This window comes from Ambystoma mexicanum, chromosome 4p (assembly GCF_040938575.1).
Source record: "Ambystoma mexicanum isolate Mex_15411 chromosome 4p, UKY_AmexF1_1, whole genome shotgun sequence".
NCBI lineage: Eukaryota > Metazoa > Chordata > Amphibia > Caudata > Ambystomatidae > Ambystoma > Ambystoma mexicanum.
This window is the reverse complement of record NC_090927.1, coordinates 815,466,875-815,492,003: the sequence shown is the minus strand read 5'-3', so window position 1 is coordinate 815,492,003 and position 25,129 is coordinate 815,466,875. Positions and strand designations below refer to the sequence as shown.

Here is a 25,129-nt window from a genome sequence, read left to right as displayed (position 1 = left end):
GAGCTCCCTTTTGTTTGATCCTTTTCAAGTTCAGCCATTTTCTTGCTTATTATCGAGAAACTCCTCCTTTTTTCTCTCTCTATTTTCCCCGTCAAAAGGGTAAGGTCTTGCATGATTTTGCTAGCTAAATTTGAGTTGCTCAGATTAGCTAGTGGCAACATTGTCTTTCCATCAGTACCTGTAATTTTTGACGGAATTTCGCTTTCAAAATTCCACAGGGTTTTCTTTTCTAGTCTGGCCTTTGGGGGGAGCATCTCCTTGGGATAAGGCGACTCCGGCATGTCTCTATGGAGGGTCCAAGAAGGAAATTGATAGGTCGTTAGGTCGTTTGGTATCGGGGCAGTTGCCCCCTGCTGGGTGTTATTTTGGGGGCTCTTTTCCTTGAGCCACGGACCTCTGTTCTCTTCCCTATATGGCTGGAAGATATCACTTATTATTGTGGTTTCTTCCATGGCTCTCAGATGTTGTTTGTTTTTTTCTATTTCCCTGTTGGAATCTGGCGAAGCTTTCTCCCATAATTCTAAGTCTTTTGTGGTCCATTGATCATCCTTTTCCCAGACAGACTCATACAGTAGAGGTCTGTTTGTAATTTCCTTTAAAGTCAAAGTAGGGGAGGTCAATGGCACATCCAGACTGGAATTTTCGTCCGAAATGCTTTCGCACATGTTCAGTATGGGTGCAGTTCCATAATTGGCTACATCATAAGTCGGCATGTTTATGGAGTCAATTCCCTTTCTTAGGGAGATTACAGGTGGAATCGAACCACGTGAGTCTCTCCGTATTTCAAGGTTGCTCGGTTGATCTATTATATCTGTCGTCTTTTCAGGGCTCAGATTAGCCGAGAGAACTGGACTTTTCTCGGATGATACCCCTACCATCTGGTTTACTTCAACTAAACTTTTTCCTTTGTCTCTTGGAGACGCAATGTTGGTCCTTTTGCTCGAATATCCTTCACCAGCAATTAAATCTGACTTCGTAGCCTGGGCGGCATCCTCGTGCGGGTTCGATGTTTCAGAGGGGGGAGAAGGGTGACTTACTGGTTCTTCGACAGTAGGGATTGTGCAAGCCATAGGTAGTACAGGCGATTTTGGAACTAGCCGTACAGGATCTTCTATAGCCATACTCAGCCTTTTCTCACTACCTATATCGATCGTTGGGGCCCCCATAGATGAGCTTTTCCGCTTCTTGGTGCAGAAAGGTAGGCGAGATTGTTTCAGCGTCGACATGTTCTGTGCACACTCTGGGCTACCATTTGCTTCCGGAAGTGATGTAAATTTTTGCCTTACCTGCAGGCGAGTTCGCACGGCTGTTCCTGATGAATCCATATGTGCAGCCGTAGGTTTCATCCTGTAGTGCAGCTCCTCGGTGCGAGCTTTATTTCCTCAGCTCTGCCTGTCGTAGCAGTTGGCTTTCGCTTACGCAGCCCAGCACAACAGCAGGATACTCCGTTAGATTGATGCCCTTTGCGCGCTCGGGCTTAGCGCCGCAAGGGTGCTTGGGAAGTCCTTTTATGGCACTTCCTGGAGGCGGTGCCCGGGGGCAGGAAAGGGGCAGAGCTAAGTTCGCACTGCTCTCTCCTTCTGTGCGCCACTCCTCACGCTCCTCGCTCTCCTCGTAGCAACAGCAACAGCTGATTAAGGCCGTAGATGCAGCCACAGCACAACAGCAGGATACTCCGTTAGATTGATGCCCTTTGCGCGCTCGGGCTTAGCGCCGCAAGGGTGCTTGGGAAGTCCTTTTATGGCACTTCCTGGAGGCGGTGCCCGGGGGCAGGAAAGGGGCAGAGCTAAGTTCGCACTGCTCTCTCCTGTGCGCCACTCCTCACGCTCCTCGCTCTCCTCGCTCTCCTCGTTCTCCTCGTAGCAACAGCAACAGCTGATCAAGGCCGTAGATGCAGCCACAGCACAACAGCAGGATACTCCGTTAGATTGATGCCCTTTGCGCGCTCGGACTATTTTCCCTTCACACCTTTATTTTTTAACCCACAATTCACCCCAGGCATGGAAAATTGTGCATTTGTTAAATGGAAACGGGCTGGCTGTGTTAAGACTGCGAGATATGTTTCAGGGTAATGACCCCAAACCATTCACACAATTTAAAGTAGAACTGGGACTTGTGGAGACTAGTGGAGACTAGTTGATTTCAATATTTCCAGGTGCGGCATTGGATACTGGCTCCCCCGTAACAAGAAAGCAGCAATGTGAGAGTTAACTCCATTTGAAAAATGTGTTACATCCAACCCTGCAAACAAAGCTCTTATCTCAATTTACATAAAATCATGGCTGACAATTCCCAAAACATTACTGAAATATAAATATAGTTGGCATTTGACACTAAGGGAACCGCTGTGGAAGGACATACCTAAGCTTACCCAGTCAATTCAGGTCAGAGAATTTTGGTACAAGCTATGATATGATATGATATGATATGGCATTTGCAACGCGCCTATACATTATACACCAGCCCGTTTACACAATTTATCTCTGATCGGTGCTGGAGAGATTGTGGAGCTCGGGGGGGGGGATTGGGAGCATATATGGTGGAGCTGAATATTGGGAAGAAGTTAACACACACATTACACAAATATTTGGTCTACGAAAGCCGAGGACTCTTAGATCCTATCTTTTGGTGTTCATGGAAGCAGACCTACGACAGAGCCTTAAGCAAACCTATAAAGCATTTGTTATACTACAACTAGCGGCTCTACTGGTGTTCGAGCAAAATTGGAAATTGAAGCATCAGCCACACATTAGCAAATGTTTTTCTAAGGTTTGGAACTTTACATAAGTCCATGATTAGGCAACTTAACACCTTAAGAACTGAAAAATTAAAAATCATCATGGCAGTCGGACTGCTACAAGCAATGTACTCATAAGGCAAACATGGATCGAAACAAAAGATTGCATGGAGAGCAGTTATGTGAGCCAAAGTCGTCTATCTCCAGTCATTAACAAGAGGCAGTAGAACAAAGCTACACTACAATATCAAAAATACCCATTATCGACAGAAATAAATGCTTCTTTTGCAATAAAGAAGGAAAAAGAAGAAATCAATTATATTTGATAGCAACTGATTCAGCAGGCATCTGTTTGAAGAGAGCGGTAGAACTGTCTATCAATGACACATTGAAGATTAGTCTTATCGATTGTACAGATCCTGGAGAACCTCATGAAAGGGAAATTGCATATCACAAGCTATGTTGGAACACATGTAGCAAATGTCTTATGACGCAAGCCTACACTAAGCAAAAAGAAGCAGCCAAATTCACTGTCTGACGAAGCAACAAATCTTGAATTTGTATCTCCAATCAGGGATTTTCTCCCTGAAGGCACCGTAACAACAATGGAGGACATTGAAAAGCTTTACAGGAAAATTGCAGCTAACAATGGTTTAGAAGAAGGACACATGAAAACAAAAAACTTTTCATAGAAGAGCTTCAATGTATTGTGTGGTGAATCCAGCAATATCATCACTCACTCTCTAGGAAACTTCTCTTCCCGTATGGCCAGGGAAGGGCAGCCGCTACCTGCTCCGGATCCTGGGGGTGTCTGCCAGAGGGAGGATCATATGGGGAAAGAGGACCCTCATGAGAGGGAGAGAGATTGGTTGTAAGAAACACGGAACCCACCTTTGCATTCTGGGTATAGCCCCCCGCCCCCAGGTTCAGAGACTGTTATAGCTTATTGTGGTATTGAACCAGTCCAGTCATCTTACATTGACATCTAGGTCCCTTGCGACAAAATATACCAAAGTACTGAAACGAGAAAGAAGACCGGAGTGATGAAGATTGTTAGAACCAGGAAGCCTACGCTGTGTTCTAGTAGTTGGCGGAAGCTACATAGTAGCAGGACATTTAAATACCCGATAGCTGTGTGAATGTAGGAAGCCACAGGGAGAGAGAGAGAGACAGAGAGCGAGCGAGAGAGAGAGAGAGAGAGAGAGAGAGAGAGAGACGCCACAGAGTGAACCTTGCTGCAGGGGAAGACTGTTGGAAGCTGGAAAGAAGTAGAGGTAGACGATTTTATCCACCTGTAATTTTCTTACAGTAAGCTTTTGTGGCCTCTCTGCCCTGCAGTCCACCGTTCCTGTTTAATTTAATTTTGTTTATACAGTTGGCAGACTCCCCCACAGCGAGCTTAGAACCGTCTATCAGGTTCACTCTCTTCTCAATACCAGGTTGCACCGTTATTCCATGCAAGAAGTTTAATAAACTGGAAAAGTGGCTCCCACAGACTCCACCCAGTCTTCTCCAATCTGTACTGGGTGAGTGTTCCACATACTAAAAGACAGCTACTCTTGAATTTTGATATTCCTTTGAAGTTGTCCCAACAGAAGCTTGTATGTATAATCTATGTCCCCTCTATTTTCTGCCCCCTTTATGGTGATTTTATCAAACTACTCCATTCCTGCCCTGAGGAAGGCCTCTACTATTGATGCGAGTTTGGTACGCTGACACGTGATATCTATGTGTGTTGTACCCTTTGGGAACGAGTTTATGATTTCCTCCTACACGTTGGCAGATAAACATGCAAATTTAGCAAATTCAATTTTTTTCTCTACACCTACCAGGGTAATTTTTCATACACCCTGGAAGGCTCCATCCTGTAGGAACAATTGGTATCCTGCAAGGATTGTTTTATTCTTCTCATTAAATGCTCTTGAACAATCCACGTTTGCAATTTCATGAATATGTTGTTCTTTTGTACTTTATGTATTCATGATGAATATTATGTCCTATGTTTTTCTTCAATTTCTTCCAATTGCTTTTATTCATTTTTGTCAAAAGTATAAAAATTCTGATTAAGAACTGTGCCTTCAACAATAAATGTATTGTCAGCATACTCTAGACTTCTTCTTTGGTTTATCCTTAGTGACTAGCTTTTGCAAGCACTAGCCTCAAATTGATATGGAGATTTAATTCAAATTTTTTGACAGAATTTAGGACCGTCTACAGTGTGAGCTCCCATTTGTCGGTTCTGTTTAAGAAGTATATCTTGCCCCCACTCGCGCTTGCACACAGGGGCACCCCTATTGTTTGTTATATATTTCAGCAACCACGGTTGCCTAGGTTGTGCTTCTACCGAAGCCTGATTTTCTCAGGCCAGTATCCGGTTGATACCAGACTCTACGTTTCTCCCAAACCCCCTTCATTTGCTGTTCTTTTTCTGCTACTTTATCTACTTATTACCTTTTTGCATATAACGTGCTACCTTGACTTCTGCCTAGCTAACCAATACTGTTTTCCATATCTTGATTATGGCCGAAGGCCAAACTTTCGGTTACACCCTAGAGGAGACGGCAGACATAATCCAGGGCCCCTCAATTAGTGACCCCGTTGGGTCCAACCCACGCCCTATACCAATTTCAGGGAGCGAGGACCTACTAAAACTCAAAAAGAAACAGTTCCGGACGGAATTCCATGGCCATTTCCTTCGGGAATATCTACGATCTAACACAATCCCAGCTGGCTTAATTGTTCGTAACGAACCCTGCCTCTTCCTTAGTGACAAGGAATATACTACCACTTTTAGCCACATTGCTATAAAATGTAGCCGTGACCTTATGGTCCTCACTATTTCCACGGCACAGCGTATCAGTAAAGAGATCCAAAAAGATCTTGACAAAGAGGAACAGAGTTTCTTAAATAACTCTGCACTCACTGATGCCCGAGAACAACTTTCGGCAACCAATAAATTATTCGAAGACTTTAAGGCTACAACTGTCTCTAAGAAAACAAAAAAACTGGCCAAGGATACAAAGGAATTTAATTTAGACCTTATTTTTCCTTATACCACAGACCGAGCCAGAGAAGATGCTAAAACTCAACAACCGTCTCAAAATCAGGGTAGATACAGGAGGAAATGGGTTTCTTTTTCGAACTCTAGCAGCAGTGGGTCAGACGACCAAAGCCGCAAAAACCAGCCACGCAACTCTGGCAACTACCCACAACCACCACCACATCCTTTTTTAGGAGGGGGTGGTATGATGGGACTACCCGGTTGGGGACTCCCATGGTACAATCCCTTCCAACCTATGATGCGCAACAATCGAGGCCGCAGGAGACGAACCAGATAAATGAACAACCCATACCCATCTTTAATCTGGCCAATTTCACCCTCTCTAAAACACAAACATCAGCTATCTCGAAAGGCCTCTCCTATGTTCCCACCCACCAAACCGATTGGTTTAAGACAGAAATGGAGGTGCGCAAGTTCTTTCGCACTGTGCGACTTAAAGCCTTTTTCGAGGACCAAGAGTACGAGCATATGGAACCAGACTCAGGGTTACACGCGCCTTCTACTTTCTGTCCTCAGGACCATCAGGTACCTCCTGAAATTATAACCTTTGAGAAGTGTGTGTTAAAAGACCTACACACCCTCAAGAGAGAAAAATCGAACTACCGTCACAACATTTCTAGAGAGGAAAACCAAGCCATTATAGATTTATCAAAAAAACGTTCACTGGTTATAAAACCGGCGGATAAGGGTGGTGGGATTGTCCTGATGACATCTACCCAGTACCTTAAAATGGTAAATTACCTCTTAGCTGACGACAGTAGCTACACCAAAATTAGACAAGATCCGACCAAGACTACTCTCAATGAGATCACTGAGATTGCGAACTATGCAAGGGACAGAGACTGGATCACTAAAAAAGAATTTGAGTTCTTAATCAGCAACCAAGGGAGGGTGCCTACCATCTATGCCCTCCCCAAGATCCACAAAAATAGTGTCAACCCACCGGGCAGACCAATCGTTCCTGGATGTGGTTCGATCCTAGAACCAGTTTGTAAATTTATAGACTCTTTCTTGAAACCGATGAGTGCCATGACTTCCACATACTTACGAGACACAACCAACACCATCCAGATCTTTGAGGACCTTCCCTTTGTTCCAAATTCACATCTGCTAGTAACCATGGATATAAAATCCCTGAACACTAGCATACCACAAGCTGAAGCGATCGAGTGTATGAGGAGACAATTGATGAAATATGATCTTCAGGATAGAGTCCCTATCCCGTTCATCATTGAACTACTCACACTGGCCCTTACAAAAAACTATTTTGACTTCGACGGCCAGTTTTACCTTCAAACTAAAGCGACGGCGATGGGTGCAACTCGCCCCCAGTTTAGCTGTCCTATTTATGGCAGAGTTTGAGGAAATAAACATTCTTGCCAACGTTAATCCCTTCAGAATTCATATACATCAATGGAAAAGATACATTGATGACGTCTTCATCTGGGAGGGCACGAAAGACACCCTTGACAATTTTTTAACTTGGCTGAACAATGTCAACCTAGACATTCAATTTACCATGGAATCTAGTGAGACCATGGTTCATTTTTTGGACCTGGAAATTAAGCACAACGAAGGAAGGATTAGATGCAACCTGTTTCGAAAACCAAGTGATAGGAACACCCTCCTTCACTTCTCTAGTGACCACCCCTTACACGTCCGCGAGAACCTCCCTTTCGGCCAATTCCTTAGAATTAGACGTAACTGCTCTGACATTGAGGACTTTTACTATCATGCACATGATTTGGATAACAGACTGACCCAGAGAGGCCACGCCACATCATATCTAAATCCAAAAGACGGGCCAGATTTTACAATAGGGAGGCACTACTGGCACCTGAAACCAAACCTCCTGATGTCCACCCCAGGATCACCTGTGTCATTACACATGGCACCCATTCCATAAAAATTAAGAAACTAATCTCTAAATACTGGCCTTTGACTCGCCTTTGCTTGCAGGACGAGCCAACCCCCAGATTCGCTTTCAAGCGTCGCAAGAACCTAAGAGACCACCTCGTACATTCTAGGTTTGTTAAACCTGCACCTAGACTGGGTCTATAGAACCTAAGAAGCACAGTGGGCCACTTTGCATGTGGCAATTGCACCGCGTGCATGTTTACAAGAAAAACTAAGAGTTTTTGGTGAATGGCAAACCTTGGACTCTTCGCAATCTGACAAACTGTAAAAGCAAACAAGTAGTGTATATCATTGAATGTCTATGTGGTCTTAGATATGTGGGTCAGACTATGCGTACTGCACACATAAGAATCTGCGAACACAGCTCAAGGATTCGCCGTAAAACCATGAGTGCACCATTGGTAAGTCACTACCTGGAACTCCATCATTCTGTCGATGACATGACTTGGTGGATCGTTGATGTTGTCAACTCCTCCAATGCCCTGACGAGCCTTTTGTCCAAAGATTCCAGATGGATCCATCGACTTGAAACCTTTCACAATGGCATCAATGAGGAATTCATACCTCCAATATAAAAAACGAATCTTTAATTGGGCCTGTACCTCCTCCAGTTTCTCCGACTCAAGCTCCTTGAAGCTTGCACGACCTGAGATGGCTGCCTCAATATGGCCCCCCTATTCTTCTCATTGGCTCTCCAGTTTGAGCCTTCTCTCTGCTCCGAGCGCCTAGCGCCGGACACTTGACGTACCCTCGTAAGGGTTACTGCCCCCCCCCCAAACAACCCTTTGTTATGTCTTATGTTTTTCTTCAATTTCTTCCAATTGCTTTTATTCATTTTTGTCAAAAGTATAAAAATTCTGATTCATTACATTAAGAACTGTGCTTTCAACAATAAATTTATTGTCAGCATATTCTAGACTTCTTCTTTGGTTTATCCTTAGTGACTAGCTTTTGCAAGCACTAGCCTCAAATTGATGGAGATTTAATTAAAATTTTTTGCCAGAATTTTCGGACTGTCTACAGTGTGAGCACCCGTTTGTCGGTTCTGTTTAAGAAGTATATCTTGCCCCCACTCACATTTGCACACAGGGGCACCCCTATTGTTTGTTATATGGAAGCTTGAAAAGTCTGCCGTACTGAGGTCGAGGGCAGGTTAAAGCTGTCAGGAGAACAGACTAAAAGCATAGAAGGGACAGAACACCGCACCGAGCTGCTGGCAAGCCACAGCAATTACGGGATGACGCGAAGAAAGCCAAAGCAGCCACAAAAAAAAAAAAAACGAGCCCAAAATGGAAGAACAGGACACAAGGTGCTTCAGGGCGGATGCTGTGCAACGTGGGGAAGGTCAAGGAATCTGCTAAAGTGGCCAGAAAGCTCTGCGACAAGGAAAGAAAGTAACGAACGAGAAGGTGGAGAGTCACTGACCAAATTGATAGGAAAGGCATGGACAAGGCTATTGCCTAGTATGTGCAAGTTTGAAACCCATCTACGTTGTAAATAACAGTGTGAAAAGTCCTGGAAGTAAAGTAAACCAGGCACTGTGTGAGTTTGGAACCCACACCCAAATATATGTGTGGAACATTGTGAAGGCGAGACTGAAGACCCTCACCTGAAAGGAAAAGTAACTTGTTGTGAAGTTCCAAAACCTAATGTGCATGAACTCCTGTCAGGAGATAAAACCATGCCAAAAACTGAATGTGCAAATATTGAGGAGTATTGACAGGAGAACAAACCAGGCCAAGGTGAATGCAAGTCGGAAGACCCAGATTTATTAAGAGTGAGAAATCTAGGGGAAAGGAACCATACCTCCCGAGTGGAAAAGTTTTAAAGAACTGTAAAGCACTGTGAATTAAAAAGAACTGTGACCTGGGGAGTAAGTCAAGGGGTGATGAAGAACCATTGTGTGTGTGATGCTAGGGGAGGGGGGGGGGGGTCAAAATCACTTCATTGGAAAGTTGTCTTTTGCCAAGGAAAATAACTCTTTTAGAGAGCTGAAGAGAAGCTGGAAACTCGAGGGAACATCGTTCTGAGAGCTGTAAAACCTTGGTAAAGTTTCATTATTAATTTGAGCATCTCATAGTGTTAGGGTGAGATAGGTCTTTCTCCAACCCTTCTTTTACTTTAATAAAAGTTTATAACTACCACAAGGTCTCTGTGTCCGAGTCTTCATCCTGATTCATTACAATTAGCATTGTTTATAGTAATCCCAAAAGGGTAAATGAACTACAACAAGTCTCACGGAAAGTAACAGCAGATGTTGCACTATCTCACGAAGAAGATTAATTTGAGCATATTGAGAAAAATATGAGAAACCTTATTAAGCAGCTACGATTTTACAGAGAGCCGTACTAACTTGTAAAAAATGGAAATTCACTGGAAGTTTTGAAGAAGTGAATTTGGCAGATGTTGTTCCAAAAGAAGTTGTCCTTTTTGCAAGTACTGCTGTCAAGGACAGATGGATATGAAAAGTAATTCAGAAAAGCCAGATACCACTGTAATGAAGAGGGCTCATAAATTGTCACAGATGTTTATATATTAAATGCCATCACCACAAGCTTCCTATGTGGGCACTTCAACCACAAAGCATACCCGTGAAATGCCTTTGCAAGTGGCAGTTGGGCTCCCAATGCATACAGCTACCCGCAGCAAATTCAGCATTACATTTCTGCATAGCATGGGAGCTTCTATAGATCACGCCAGATACCTTCGGTTTGAGACACAGATAGCTACAGAAGTAGTAAAATGCATGGATGAGTGTGGAGGATCTTACGTTCCCTCAGATTTGGTCAGAGGCAGATTTGTCTATTGTGTCGCTGATAACATTGAATTCCTTGAGGATACTCCATATGGTAAAGAAACATTGCACGGTACAGTTATGGTGGTCTATCAAGAGAAGGAAGAGTCAGATGTCCTAAACTCAACTGAAATATCAGGACCATCAAGCTTCGATCACTACAGAAGGTTCCTCGGTCCCTGTCTGAGGTCATGTCTTGCAACATTCCCAAAGGATGTAGGTCACAGAATCTTGTAAGCAATCAAATCACAGATTATGCTGAAAGGAAACATTGTTATTTTAGATTGAAACAAACTCAACGACCTACTTTGGATGATGTCAGAAGTCTTGCTGTTGAGTGATTTTAAAGAATGCTTCAATGAAGGGTTTCTGGATACACATTGCAATCTCACTGAAGAAACCAAGAACTGATGAATACAAGAGTCAGAACCACTCAGTACAGTTCCAACTTAATCAACTTACAATTCCATTATAAGTGATCCTCCAACTAAAGAAACAAGAGTCTGTGTACTCCCACTCAGTTGACAGCCCAACAAGCACACAAACACAGCTCACATTCATGAAGAAGTTGGAGAAAACAACATCTGATGTCATCCCAAAATCAAAAAAACAGTTCTAACATTGGATCTTGGCCATTACAAGCCTGTTTTAAAATTAGCTATGGCTAAAAAAGACTAGTCAAAGAACTGGATGATTAGACCAGGTGAGTTACATATAATAATGGCGCGATGCTTCGAGCTAGTGGTTCTTTCTTGGATGGTACAGTCATTGCGGCAACTCCAACTGTACTTTATGATGCAAATGTTGTGTTGAAGATTCAATCAGGGAAGTGCGCAAGAAGAGCAGTTGGAGCACACACATCATCAGAGGTGTTGCTAGGGGGGCTGAGGGAGCTATAGCCCCGGGTCTTTTGGTTTTAGCCCCAGATAGAAGCTATGGCTACAACCAGAAGGCTAGCTATCTGTGAGTCCCATTAGACCCGACATTAGCGTAGCCCTGGATCTTTTCCAGACCTAGCAACACCCCTGCACGTCACTGAGGCTTGTACTTTTCAAATGTATCATCTATGAACTCTACAAAGAGCATGTTGAAATCAAGGAAAGTATGGAACCTGAGCTTAAGAAGTTACTTAAAAGTTTACAAATTGACGATTCCCAAGAAACAAAATCAGTCCCTAATTACAATGACAGTTCTGACAAATTTTCATGCAATGGCCAAAATGGAAGCATTTGAGGGTAAATAATCTCAAGAAAAACCAACCTAGTTGCACTTCGTACATTCATATGGTGGACACAATGCTTTTATTTATCAGATCCGTCCGAATTGCACACTGGGATTTACACCTTGCATCACTTGAAGAGTTTGTTAAGTAGTTTTTCGCCCTCGATTTGATAAACTACGCCAAGTACGATAGCATGGTACTTTGAAGAAATTAAACAGATTGAAAGCAAACACCCAGACTTGTGGAGCGAGTTTTATCAAGATAATTGTATAGTAAGCAGGACAAAAGTACCCTTTTGTGCTTTAGGTTCAAATGAAGCTCTGGACCATCAAAACAGGGCAATGAAACTACTTAGTGGTGTGGTTAATATTACTCAAAATAAATGGGCACTAGCACGATTCATTTAACATATAGAATATATTTCTTTGTTATAAGACTGTTGACTGGCAACATAGGAGCAGTTGCTGGGGCTCCCTGAGGCTTGAGGCCCCCTTCAACTGAAAAGGGTAAAAGGCCCTGATGCTGTCCCTGATGCGTGAAATCATCAGTCTTCCAATCATCAAATCTCCTCCTGTATGCAACATTAATCAGCCAAAAGCATTAAAATAACTGGATTTTAGGCATGGTAAACAACAAACATTCTGAACTGAGCTTGGTTACATATTTATAAGGCGTTAGATCTTTGATCAATTAAAAATACGCTTCGTTCTCAATGATAGATGGCAGCAGGACTGCCACTCCAATCTTATTCATAATGTAAGACCTCACTGAGGATACCAAGAATTACATTTGTGAAGTCATTCAGTAAGTGCACAGGAAACACACCCAGACACTGGGCTGAGGCCACCAAGTAAGACCATAAAGACACCCATTAATTTGTTTTCAATCACATGCATGTAGCAGAGGGAGTTAAAATTATAGTCACCCACACTATGAAAGGCAACAGTTTTACATTAGAGAAATCTCTGGGAGGAACACCATAATGTAATTTGATAAAGGTATTTGTATACTGAAAAGTAAACAAAGATACAATAAATACAGCATGGCAGGTTATATTTTGGATGGGTTTCTCACTGCACATCAAACTGACCAGCTCGAATAGCACAAAAGACCTTTGCGATTCATAAACATCTCCACAGAGCGCTCCCTTCGAGTGACAAAGTCAAGTTTCAAATTACTGAGCATATGGCAATCCTTTTGAGATTTGTCCTGGTATCTTTGACGTTGAAAACTTCAATCATGTAGAGAAAACGTGCGTACTCTGAATGAAGTTTTATAATTTCTAAACAAATATATTAAATGGTAAGGTGGGCTCCATCTAAGATCCTGCCTAAATTATCTAGACAGAGACATCACTTTGAGAACTTTTCCTATCACGCATCAATAAAAAAGCAAAACGTTACCTGATAATTGTTATGAAGTCTTGAAGCACTTTAGCTGTAAAACTTTCCAGATCCTTAATTATCACCACGACAGGTGGCGACTGCCAATATTTGGAAGAAGAGGAAGTCCTTTTCTTTCCTGGAGTTGAAGATTTCTCTTTCTAAAAAAGGCATTGGACATACATAATTTAACAATGGGCAAAAAGCAGTTTAATGGCATTCGACCCAGACTGCCAAACCTTTTCCCCCCAGGTCATGTGGGTCTACGTGGATCACATAAGCATTCCGCTTTTACGATTTGACGAGTATCAAAAAATATTTTTTGCTTATTCCTGACGTTTCTGCAAGGTGGACAGTCTACAGAGGGCATTGCAGGATGCATTTATTATTTTAATAGTTAAGGCCCTGCCAAAAATATTTCATCATGAAAACCTAATCCCATCTGAAACATGCTAGACTTTTGCCTATAAGACATTGCCACATTTACGGCAGAAGATAGTAATTTTTCTATGTTAAGATAGAACACAGACGGTATCTAGTCATAGCATTGAATGCCAAAGCATCGACTGCCTTACCATAAAAAAAGCATCTAGAAAAATAAGCATCTAAGGCACTTTTTTTTTTAAGGTAAAGGGTTTATTTTAATTGTATTGGGTTTTTAAAAGGTAAAAAAATGGCAGTGTGGGGGGACCCCCCCCATTTAAAAAAAAAAAAAACTAAAAATGCATTTGATATATTTTTTTATGATGCTTTTTTTTTTTAGATGGTAAGGCATTCGATGCTATGACTATAAACCAAGACAGACTACCTTCTGCTAGCAGGGTAGTCTCAAGTCTCACAGAGTTGCACTCGTAATATGAAGACATTAGAAGGACTGCCTTTTGCCACGCCTGTATCATATAGACATCCCTTTGATAGGCAATTGATAGCAAGGAAGAAAGGAACATTGCAGTCACGTGACATTCAGCAGCAAGTGTCACCCAGTCCTTGCTCCAGTGTTGCTTCCTTTGCAGGTAATTGGACTGCAACAATCAAGAGGATAAAAGTCCTGTGCCCTTTGAGGTCAGCAGTCTCATGACTTGCTTTATTATTATTATCTTTATTGTTTTGGTTTGTTTAAACCTTTACAATTTTACAAAATCAACCAACAATTACAACATTTATCAAAATTCTCCACAATTCATCAAAATACATCAAGTAAAAGAATGAAAACAAATAACATTTCTACTAGACATACCACATGATTTCTTAACTTTCTTAGTTTTTTTGGGCTCTAGTAGGAATAGTGACATATAAGTACAACTGACATTTTAGAACAGTCTACTAAAAAATTATTTTCCATAAAAAGCTACAATTTTCAGGTACAACATCTAATAGAAGTATCTTCATAGTCTTGCTTATTAGTATTAAGCCAGAGATTAACAAACACTGGAGTGACTTAAATCATCTTTGTCCTTCATTCCAAAGCACATACATCGTATAGAAATGTATGAATTTTCATTGTTAAGGCAGTTAAGTTTCCGTGTAACATTTCCTTCCATATTTTATCGCGGTCAACATTAGCTGTATCGGTTACAAATTTTGAAAAACAATCCATTCTTTCTTGGGCTAATTTAGGACAGACCAATAATAAATGCAGCAAGGTTTCTTTTTCCTCTGTTACTTTACAAAATCTACAGCCGACCTTCTGTATATTTAGGTTGCGGATTGTCAAAATTTCATTCGTACTCAAAACATTGAATCTGAATCTCATCGTTCTGTTTCTAAATTGCCTCGATGGATATTTTGCTATATATTTTTCAGGATTTGGGAACCATTTCCAAAATGATACTATTTGACAGTATAAACTTGAATTCAGCAGAGTAACATTGTTTTCTAACCAATCATACGCTTTTACTGTTTCTTTAACTTTCTCATAGTTACTTAGCAACGTCTCCACTGTTAGACCCACTTTCATCAGTATTGTTTCACAGGTTGTTAGATCTGCCATAAAATTTCCCTTCTCTGCTGTTTTCAGGTGACAATACAGTGAATCTCTGTTAGCTTTCAAGCATTTTCTAAATAGTGCAAGTTTTTTTAGATGCATTGAGCAGGAAATCGAGGATAGACCTAGCTCGTACTCGATTGTTTCCATAGGAGTACATTTCGGTATAAAGAACAATATTTTGCGCCATATGGAAGCTTCTAGAGTTTTCAGGAAGGGCACCATTGACTCAGGTAGAAATTCCATACCATAACTTAGGTTTGGAATAATCTTAAGTCTGTAAAATTGGATACAGGGACTCAGAGTAAATTTGCCAAATCTTCTCTCTATGGACATGATTTGATTTGTTGCTTTTTTTGCTTTCTTTAACAGATTGTTTTTCAGCAGCACATTAGGGTTAGAACTATATACTGTATAACCCAAAAATCTGAGTACTTGTTGACTCTTGATCTGTACACCACCACAATTCCAGAATGAAAAGGCAGGAGTCACCTTTTTGCTTCCGCCTTGGAAGATAATTGTTTTTGATGGATTGATTTTTAATTTTCTCTCCTCAATGAATACTTCAAAATCATTAATCAGTCTTTGGAGGCCTATTTTTGAACCATCTAATAAAAGAAAGTCATCAGCATAGGTTATCCATCTAATGGTATGCCCTCCAAACTTTAAGCCAACCAAGCCACTAGTGTTTAACTTTTTGCCAGCTTCCGCAACATACAAATTGAAAAGTGTAGCTGCCAGTCTACAGCCTTGTTTTAGGCCATTGGCCGTCTTGATTTCATTAGATAAGCATCCTTTATTGTTTAATCTCACACGTATAATAGTATTTGAGTATAAGTGTATAATAACATTCAGTAAGCCACTGTCAATCCCCAAGGACACTAAAGTTTTCCACAATGTAGGACGATCAACTAAGTCGAACGCTGAGGTCAGATCCATTGAAGCAATGTATATCTGATCAACAGTTTTTTGTTTCACCATGCTTATTATCTGATGTAACAGGAGACCACCCGCATCGGTACCTATGCATTTCCTAAAACCTATCTGTCTGAAGTCTAAGATCGCCTTATCATCCATCCAGGAGGTCAATTTCTCTAATACTACAGCAGCAAAGATCTTAAACGCAACATTTAGGAGAGTAATGGGTCTGTATTGTTTTGCGCTCATCCTGTCCCCTTTTTTAAATATCAGGATCACATATGACATTTTCCATGATTGAGGGATTTTTTTCTTCTTACAAATGTCACTAAACAGAGTATGGAGAAGTTTTGACCATATACAAGAGTGGCATTTGAACATTTGGAATGATAAGTGATTAGGTCCCGGTGTGGAGGTTGATTTCGATTTCTTGATGTATTTTACGATATTTGCTTCTGTGATGTTTAATGGCCATCTAACTACATCATTATTTAAAGTTGACCAATATTCGGATGACTTTTGATATAGAGTACTGAAGTGCTCTTTCCAAGATTGAGAGTCGATTGGATTTGCCTGAGCTGAATGCTGCGCTGTTTGAGAGTTGTTTATTATAGACCAATACTTCTGGGGATTAGTAGGGTCATTCCTTTAAGCATTGCTTCTCCATCATTTTGAGCTATCTGAGCCTTGATATTTTTTAGCCAATTTTTATATTTCTGTTTAATAAGCTTAATCTTGGATATGCACTCCAAGACATCTCCAGAGTCCTCCTTTGCCTTTCGAATTGATTTCCTCATCTCCGCTGTCTTTATTTTTACAGTCTGGCTAAATGAGTGGTTATGAATTTTACTAACGCCTAAACGGGCGTCTTTGAAAGCTTTACTGCGTTCTACGGTATTTTCTATGTACTCAGGAAACATATTTATGGAGTATGTTGCACATTTTATGTCATATGTAGAAAGTTCATAGTCTTGGGATAGAATGCTGTTAAATTTCCGCAATTTATGTCTGGACCACTTCACAGATTTACCATCATTACTTACTTCTATCTGTATTGGAAAATGTAGTACTGCCACTTGTCTTTTTGCCCATGGCAGGGTCAGGCTAAGCATTACATGGTCACTATTAACAGATGAGTGTACTTCCAGATTTTTACATTTCCAAGTGTCTTGTGTAGTCATAAATATATAATCTAGAAATGCGCTCTTGTCTCTGGCAATCCAAGTTGGTTTCGAGTTGAAAACTGGCATCATATTCCTACTTTTACAAAATTCTAACCATAATCTACCTCTATTCATTTTGTCTGAACTAGTGTGCAATAACATTGGACCCCGCAACATATCCTCTTTAGATTGATTGCATTCTGCATTCAGGTCACCGGCTAAGATGATAGAGCCTGTTAAGTGGTTATCTAGCCATTTATCAAAGATGTAATTAAGGGATACTAGTAGGTTCATAAGCTGTTCATTGTTCTTATTACTGGCACTCCAATAAATGTTACATAACAGAATATGTTTGGTAGAAGCATTCGAGAGCAAGACAAAACTCGCTACAATAGAACAATCCATTACTATTGAGCTCTGTTCGAACACAATACTTTCCTCAATTCGATATGCTAGAGCTAAACCACCACTAGGTCTTCCACGAGGACCCTGAGTTGCTAGTAAATCTATAATATTATAACCATCCATGTATATATTGCAAGTTGCCCACGTTTCTTGTAGCAAAATAAAATCAAATTCTTTTAACTTTACACAGTCAGATTCATCCTTAAGCCACTGTTTGTGGCCCCTGGAGTTCCAGGTGACTAATTGGTATTGGGGCTCTTTGTTAAAGGGGTTTCTGTGTAGATTTTAGTTGCTCTATGGACTCTCTAAGAGAGGTGGCCAACAGCCTCCATTCCTCCATGTCCTTTAAGCAAGCCTTTGCCTCAGACACCACAGCTAACCCATTACCCACAACAGACCGTGTATCACTATTTTTGCCTTCATTTCCAAATCTGCTATTTTGCATCTTACTTTCTGTGTTTTTTGTATCGTTGTTTAGAAAAGGTACAATATCAAAACCTTTTTTTTGCAGAAAACCTACTTCTTTTAGAATGAAGTTCCTGACCAAAGGTGAGTTGATCACCAAGCGGACATAGTCATATCGATAATTGTGTATAAAGTCAACTAGTTGCATGTCTAAAGAAGATATCAAACTTAGGATATGCTGGGGCTCTGAGGTAGCTTATGTCATTGTTAAGAGGTTCTGGGATATTATGGTCAACAGCTCTAGCATACATATTGCGTTCCTGCTCTCCGTCCACAGTATTTGTGCTAATGGTTTGTTGTGAGTTACTATTAGAGCTTGTCCATATCGCCGGAGCATTGATCTTTACACCTCAGGCTTTTGGGACAAGGCAGCTAATTTGTTTGTTAACATTTTGTCAATTAACTCACACAGTTCTTGATCTGACGCACTCTTATCAACCTCTTCTGTTGACGTCTGTATTTTATTTACATCTATACATTTTGCAACACCTGAATTCTTTTCCTTCACGCTCTCATTGTTACCCAAATGTGCAGTAGATACCTCATTGGTTTCTGTTTTTTGCTTCGTCTCATCAACACAGACTATCGATTGATCGTTAGCACTGTTTGGAATGTTATTCTGAAAGGGACCCGCAGATACCGGAGTGTTGCTTCGTGAAATCATCTCTGGATTTTTGAAGATGTCAAAGGTATCCGCCACACCTCTTTCCAGCATTCTTAGATTTGAGTCTATTCTATCAGATACCTCTTTATGTTTTAATACATACGCCATTTTCAGGGGACCTTCTGTATAGTCTTTCATGGGAACATTACAAGGTGGCTTTACCGTTTTCCCTTTACTTTTTACTGTGATGTCTGAGATTATACTTTTTTCTTCTTGGTTGAAGTCCTTAACCAACAAGTAATCTTCCATGTCTTCACGCAAGTCCACATCTCGCATCAACTTGCGAGACGACATGTTTATAGTCCCACTCTTATAAGCATTTTTTTTTCGGTTTCCTTTTTTCCCTTTCCCTTTCAGAGGTTTACAGACCTCTTTAATCGTGCAGCTAATATTTGCTTCAGCCCCTGTAGTGCTTGCCATTGGAGTAGCTGTTAAATCTACCATTAATATCTCGTTTTCTAAGGGTGTCACAGTCGAATCTGGTAGACCTTTTTTTTTTTTTTTAGGTAACAAACGAGTCTCTTGTCATGCTAGTGTAATCAGGTTTATTGGCCTCTTTTGATTCAGGCTCCAAATTATGGAGCGAGGATTTTTGGTACATTTCTTCTTGTTTATCCATCTTATGTGGACCTTCATGCCATTCAGCTATAAGAGTGTGGCAAAGGTCTGGCAGGGCGGTAACAGCCATTACTATTTCATTTAGCATCCTTGATTGGTTTTTTAATTCTACAAACATCAGACTCTTTAAGTTTTCATATGGCACTTCCTTGTTATGCGTTGATGGGATGCCATTGATAACTTGTAGTGTTCCTTCTTCCTCAATAGATTCCAAATGTTGAGACAAACCTAGCAAGGTTATCTCACCTGTCCCAAATATGAGGGGAGTGTTAGGATAGAGTAGGCTCGAGTTCACTGTATTCTCATCTGAGGTTTCTGTATGTTTGGGGCCTTCAGTGTAAAGACATTGAGAGGTGTTTATTGTGTCCCCATTAATACCATTTACTATCTCTCTCAGTTCAATGTTGTGAGTTTGTGCGCTATCCACATTTTCTTCATCTGTATCAGATGAAAGTGCAATTAGGGCTTCCTCTGCTAGCGCCATACTGGCTCGCCTGGTCATAATTGTTCTTAGAGTATTCAAATTAAGCTTTGGTTTATTTACATTTGTGGCCATTCTTTATTTATAGGTTGTGTAGCTCAATATAGCCCATTACTGCACCTTTGTTCTTCCACTCTTAAGAGGTCGCCTGCAGCATCAATTAACTACAGAGTGCACCGACCACATACTATCTCAGGCATCAGTACAAATGATTAGATTAACGCCCCCAATTCGTTCGTATTTGCTCACATCTGCAGCATCTCAAAACATAAGGACAGTCTATGTTTTCAGCATGCCAAAACACCCCCTATCATTCATTCGTGTAAACAAACGATTTCAACATCAAATGATTGTAATCAACTTTACCAAAATTAGCAACACCCTCCTCCTGATCAGAAGGGGTAGAGTGTAACTCAATTTCGTCCGTTCAGTTTAGTAACTCAATTTAATGCTACCAGTGCAATAAATATATCCTTCCCCAGTACAAGTACCTCTCTCCTCCTCGCCTAACAGCCAAACAGCCAGGGCACTTCCTATGCACTTCACGTGCGTGCGCACAGGTGCGCGTGCCCTAGGCTGATATTGAGGCTGCTGGGAGTAGGTAGGCGGGGTTACCACAATTCACCATGAAAGATGAAAGGCACTAAAAACAAAAAAGGGGACTTGTTAGAGATGGAAAAAAAAAAAAAGAAAAACGTGGCACGAACTAGTCCTCACAGTCCATACAATCCACCAATCCACAGTGTAGGAGTTTACTTGTGTTTCAATAGGCAACCTTTCGCCTCGAAGTAGAATGTCCTGCTTCCTCTTGTGCATACAGCACGAACAGCAGCAGGCACGGGAGGCAGAGGAGTAGGGAGAAAGCCACGAGCAGCAAACTCAGCCAAACAGCCAGGGCACTTCCTACGCACTTCACGTGCCGTGGAACATGACTTGCTTTATGCCATGGCACCTACCCAACACACCAGAGTCATCTGAAGCAAAGGCAACAATTGATGAAAAGGGGAGAGGTGGCCAGAGCACATGCCGGAGTAAAGAGACAGGGCCCCCTGCCTACAACAATTCAGGAAAGTCTGCAACATAGCAGAGAGCTCACAAAATCGCCATTCTCCCACACACAAATTCATACCCACCTATGACGTACCCAACCCCTCACACCACACCTCCTGCTTATCACAGCACAGTCTGCACAACATACAGCCGACGTTGCAGATATCACATCACACTATCTAGAGGTACCCTTTGCAACATTTTGGCTCACCCCCACTTCATCCCAAGTCTTTGACATCTATATTTCCATGGGCTACAGCATGTGTGATAACCACCAACAGAAGACCGGCAGATGTATTACATTTATCCAAAAGTTCCAGGGGCCGGCAGGGGGAGCAGAGGTCCCTCCTACCCCCGGGTTCCCACTGGTGGCCAATGTGCCCTCCAGCCTCCCACCGGTGCCCTATTATTCCCCCCCCCCACCAGCACCAAAAGCTGCCACCGCCACTGGACAGTCCACCTAGGCCAGCACACTTTGTGAACCTCAAATAGTGGCGGTACCACCACAGAACTGCTTACACGTCATTCCCCATTCACAATCTCCTGGACAGCCATCTTTAATTTGACATACAATAAAGGAAATAATGAATTAATCAAACAAATTCACCGACCTCCCCACATTTTTCATATTCAAACATTCTAGAACATCGATCACAACTTCCAAGGTGATGCTCCACCAAGAAACCTAAAGACGCACTTATTTATCTTCCCAACACCCTCTAACAAATACAAACAAACACTCTAGACCCAAGGTTCTCTGCAATTACTTCACATCAATGGGAAACATGTATTCAGCTAGACTGGGCAGATAACTCAGCCATCCCCATTACCACTCATCACACACATCGAAGTAATCAATGCCAACCAAAACCCACAAAACAGCATTATTAATCCTTCAAAAACGTTCCGATTTCATTGCATCATCAGCTGTACTCTACTCGGATTGTCGCACTCCTAAATGAATTCAATATCACCGACATGTCCCACTATACTTCTGCTCATCAAAACCAATGCTCCTCTTTACACAAAAGAGATCATTGAAAGCAAGAGCCACAAGTCTATTTCTCATAGGAAACAATGACATGGCATAAAAATTCCATCTAATGACAACCTCACCAACACAAAAAACCCTCCACTGCGAAATAAGAAACGGATCACCAAAGCGAAAGCCACATACAACCAACTGACCATAGCCAACAGAGACGTTTTTATGGGTGGGCAAATGGGGCATGTGCCCAGGGTCGCAATCCTGGGGGGAGGAGGCGTTTGTCTGCCACTTTGGATGGGGGCCTACACACCAGGCTGCTTCATTTTTCGTTTTACATATATTGCATTGCTTATGCACCTTGAAAATGTCGATTCAAAATCTGTATGTGGTTCTTGGACAGTGTGCTTGGCTCCCGGGGAAAGAAGACATGTGCCTTCAGGCCCAGGAAGCCTGAAGAAAACAATCACTCACTGACACATGGGGCACAAATAATCAAGGATGTGTGTGAGCGGTGTTACAAGACAAATACACAAAGAAAACGGGACTTGTGTCGTCCTATGTATTGTGATTTGTATATTTTATGCATTTCCATTAATGTTTCATCGTTTTCCGTCTTTTTATGTGTCCGTTGTGTATGGCGGATTTTTTTCTCTCGGCGTTACCTAGTGCCATGCCGATTGACTGCATAGAGATTTAGTATGCATGACGTCTCGTTTTCCTTGGGTATTTGTTTCAGGCACGGAAGGGGCACCCGGACAAGAAAAAAAAGCATTGAAGGGTGATGGATGGACTAGTCCGACGGTGAGGGACACCATACACGAGTCAAAAAATATTGGAGTGTTGCCTTTATTTGAATTCATAATTTAGTGTGTGTTCTATGCAAGCAGGATTTAAATTCTGGTTGTCAGACAAGTACCTTTCCCAATAGACTCCATGAACCATATGTATGTGAATGTCTCATATTGGAATGTTGCTCTGCAGGGAATATTTCTTTTTTTTTTTTACTTCTCTTATAAGTCTCATCCATGGAACAGGACAGCCAACAGTTTTGCTGTCACGTATCCTCTGAACAACCTTTCCACATGGCATCAGGACCTATATGGACGAGACATTTACTTAATAGAATACCCCACACACCATTCCTTCTCATCCCACACCCTCCCTAACCCCTTCACATCAACCCCCCAATGTTTTGGGAAAGGTTATATTGGATCAAGTGAAACCTCGCATTTCTAGATACCTTTTCTTTTCTTACAATTTAAACTTTATTAAGCATATTCTCATCATACACCATTGACCAATACATTACACCATCGCTTAACTTGACATCAGTTGTCACATTTCCTGTACGGCTCTCCTGACCATCTCATAGTTAAACCTAGTTAGCATGTACCAGAAATCTTTGCTGTGTATTAAGTCTGTCAACTGTAAAGAACTAAAATGATAAGTAGAATCAAATCCCAATCAAGATTGTGAAATAAAACAAAATACAAATTTGCAGTAAGGTGTAGAACAGCCCTCCGCTACTACCATATGTGCAAGGAGCGCAATCCGTTATGGCTTTAGTGAAATGGGGCAATCTCTACACATGCCTGAAGTCCCCTGCCATGAGCTATAGCAGCGGAAATGAGGACATGTCATGGGGTTTATGGTGGATAGCAGGGTTATTGTGCCTACTGACATATTCGATTAGCGGAGACCAGTCTGCAAGATATTGCGGCATCCGCCCTTGCATTGACCCATCGATTTTGCTCATAGCGGCCACATACCACACCCTTGCCCACCATTCCCTGATGTCAAGCTCGTTGTTGCTCTTCCAGTGCTTTGCTATAACCAGTCTTGCCGCTACCAAGAAATGAGTGACCAACCGTGAGCCCATGGCCCCCAGCTTATAGTGACTCTGAGAATCCTTGTTACCCAACAGCATCACCAGCGGGTCGAGTTCATTTTTGAACCCACAAACCTCCTTAATTTGGGCCACCACCTTCTCCCAGAACCCTTGTATTTGAGGGCACCGCCACCACATGTGAAAAAAAGAGCCAGGGGAGGAACCACAATGCCAGCAGTGGGAGGGGAGCTGCAGATTCATTTTGTTGAGCTGCTCCGGGGTCAGATACCACCTACATAGTACTTTGAGACCATTTTCCTTAAGGTGGACCGCCTGAGACGCCTTACCCACCCTCGTCCAGATGTTGTACCAAGATAAATCATCAATGGATCTACCCACATCCTCCTCGCACTTAGACATATACCCATGCAGGGCCTTAAACCTCTTCGAGTTCAGTACCTTATATAATGACACTTTTGCTGCAGGCGGGCCACCTATAAATAAATCCTCAAAGGTGGTTGTGGTCCTCTTCCCCAGGGTCGTTAGTGTAGCCCAGGATGTCCAGTGCCTCAGCTGGATATAACCATACCTATCTGCGTCGCATAGCTGGAACAATCGTTTGCATTGGTCAAATGTGAGAGGGAGATTATCCTGAAACAATTTCCACAGTCTGTGTAGCCCACCCTCGGTCCATCGGAAGAACTGCCCACCCCCCAAGGCCCAGGGGGAAATCGCTGTTACCTCATACCCCGGTCATGGGAGAGGGGAAAGTGGTAGTGGCGTACCGTCGAATAGTTTTGTCCCAATACTCCAGTGTAGTGCTCGTTGTTACTAGCCCTCTCCCACCCAATCTTCTGGCACTCAGGGAGAACCAGCACCATCGATGTATGGGGGATGCCAAGGCTTCCTGCTCCATCGTGACCCAATGCTTCGGGATGTTCCCGGCCGCTTGGCTCTCTAAAACCTGGGGTAATTTGGGCCGCGAAGAGATAGCCCTCAATGTCCGGCACCGCTAATCCCCCTGCTATTCTCGCTGTCATAAGTGTGCGTCTAGCTACCCTAGGGAACTTCTTGGACCAGATGAATATGAAAACCTGCGCCTGCAGTTCCTTCAGTGCCGCCCTGGTGACCCACAGTGGAGGCGCCTGGAATGTGTATAGCAGTCTCGGCAGCAAGGTCATTTTTATCGCTGCTATTCTACCCAGCCGAGATCTCAGATGCTCCCCATCGTGCCAAATCCGGCTTGGCTCGCGCCCACACTGGTGGGATATTTGCTGCATATAGGTCGGTGTAGCTCGCTGTGAGATAGACTCCCAAGTATTTCATTGAGTGTTGGGCCCACGAGAAAGGGAAGCTAGATTTCAGGCGCTCCACTGTTTCCATTGATTCCGTAACATTAAGGATTGTGGATTTCGAATAATTGCTCTTAAAACCCAATACCTCCCAAAACCT

At 42.2% G+C, this 25,129-nt stretch overlaps 1 protein-coding gene across 5 annotated transcripts in view; it reads right to left on the bottom strand.

Annotated features, from left to right (window-relative positions):
- ORC3 (origin recognition complex subunit 3) overlaps positions 1-25,129 on the bottom strand; it is an 876,882-nt gene that overhangs the window by 737,523 nt on the left and 114,230 nt on the right. For all 5 annotated transcript variants that reach the window (XM_069606386.1, XM_069606387.1, XM_069606390.1 and 2 more), the window contains one exon: positions 13,135-13,274. In XM_069606386.1, coding sequence (XP_069462487.1) covers positions 13,135-13,274 — 140 coding nt within the window. The remainder of the gene's footprint in view (positions 1-13,134; positions 13,275-25,129) is intronic.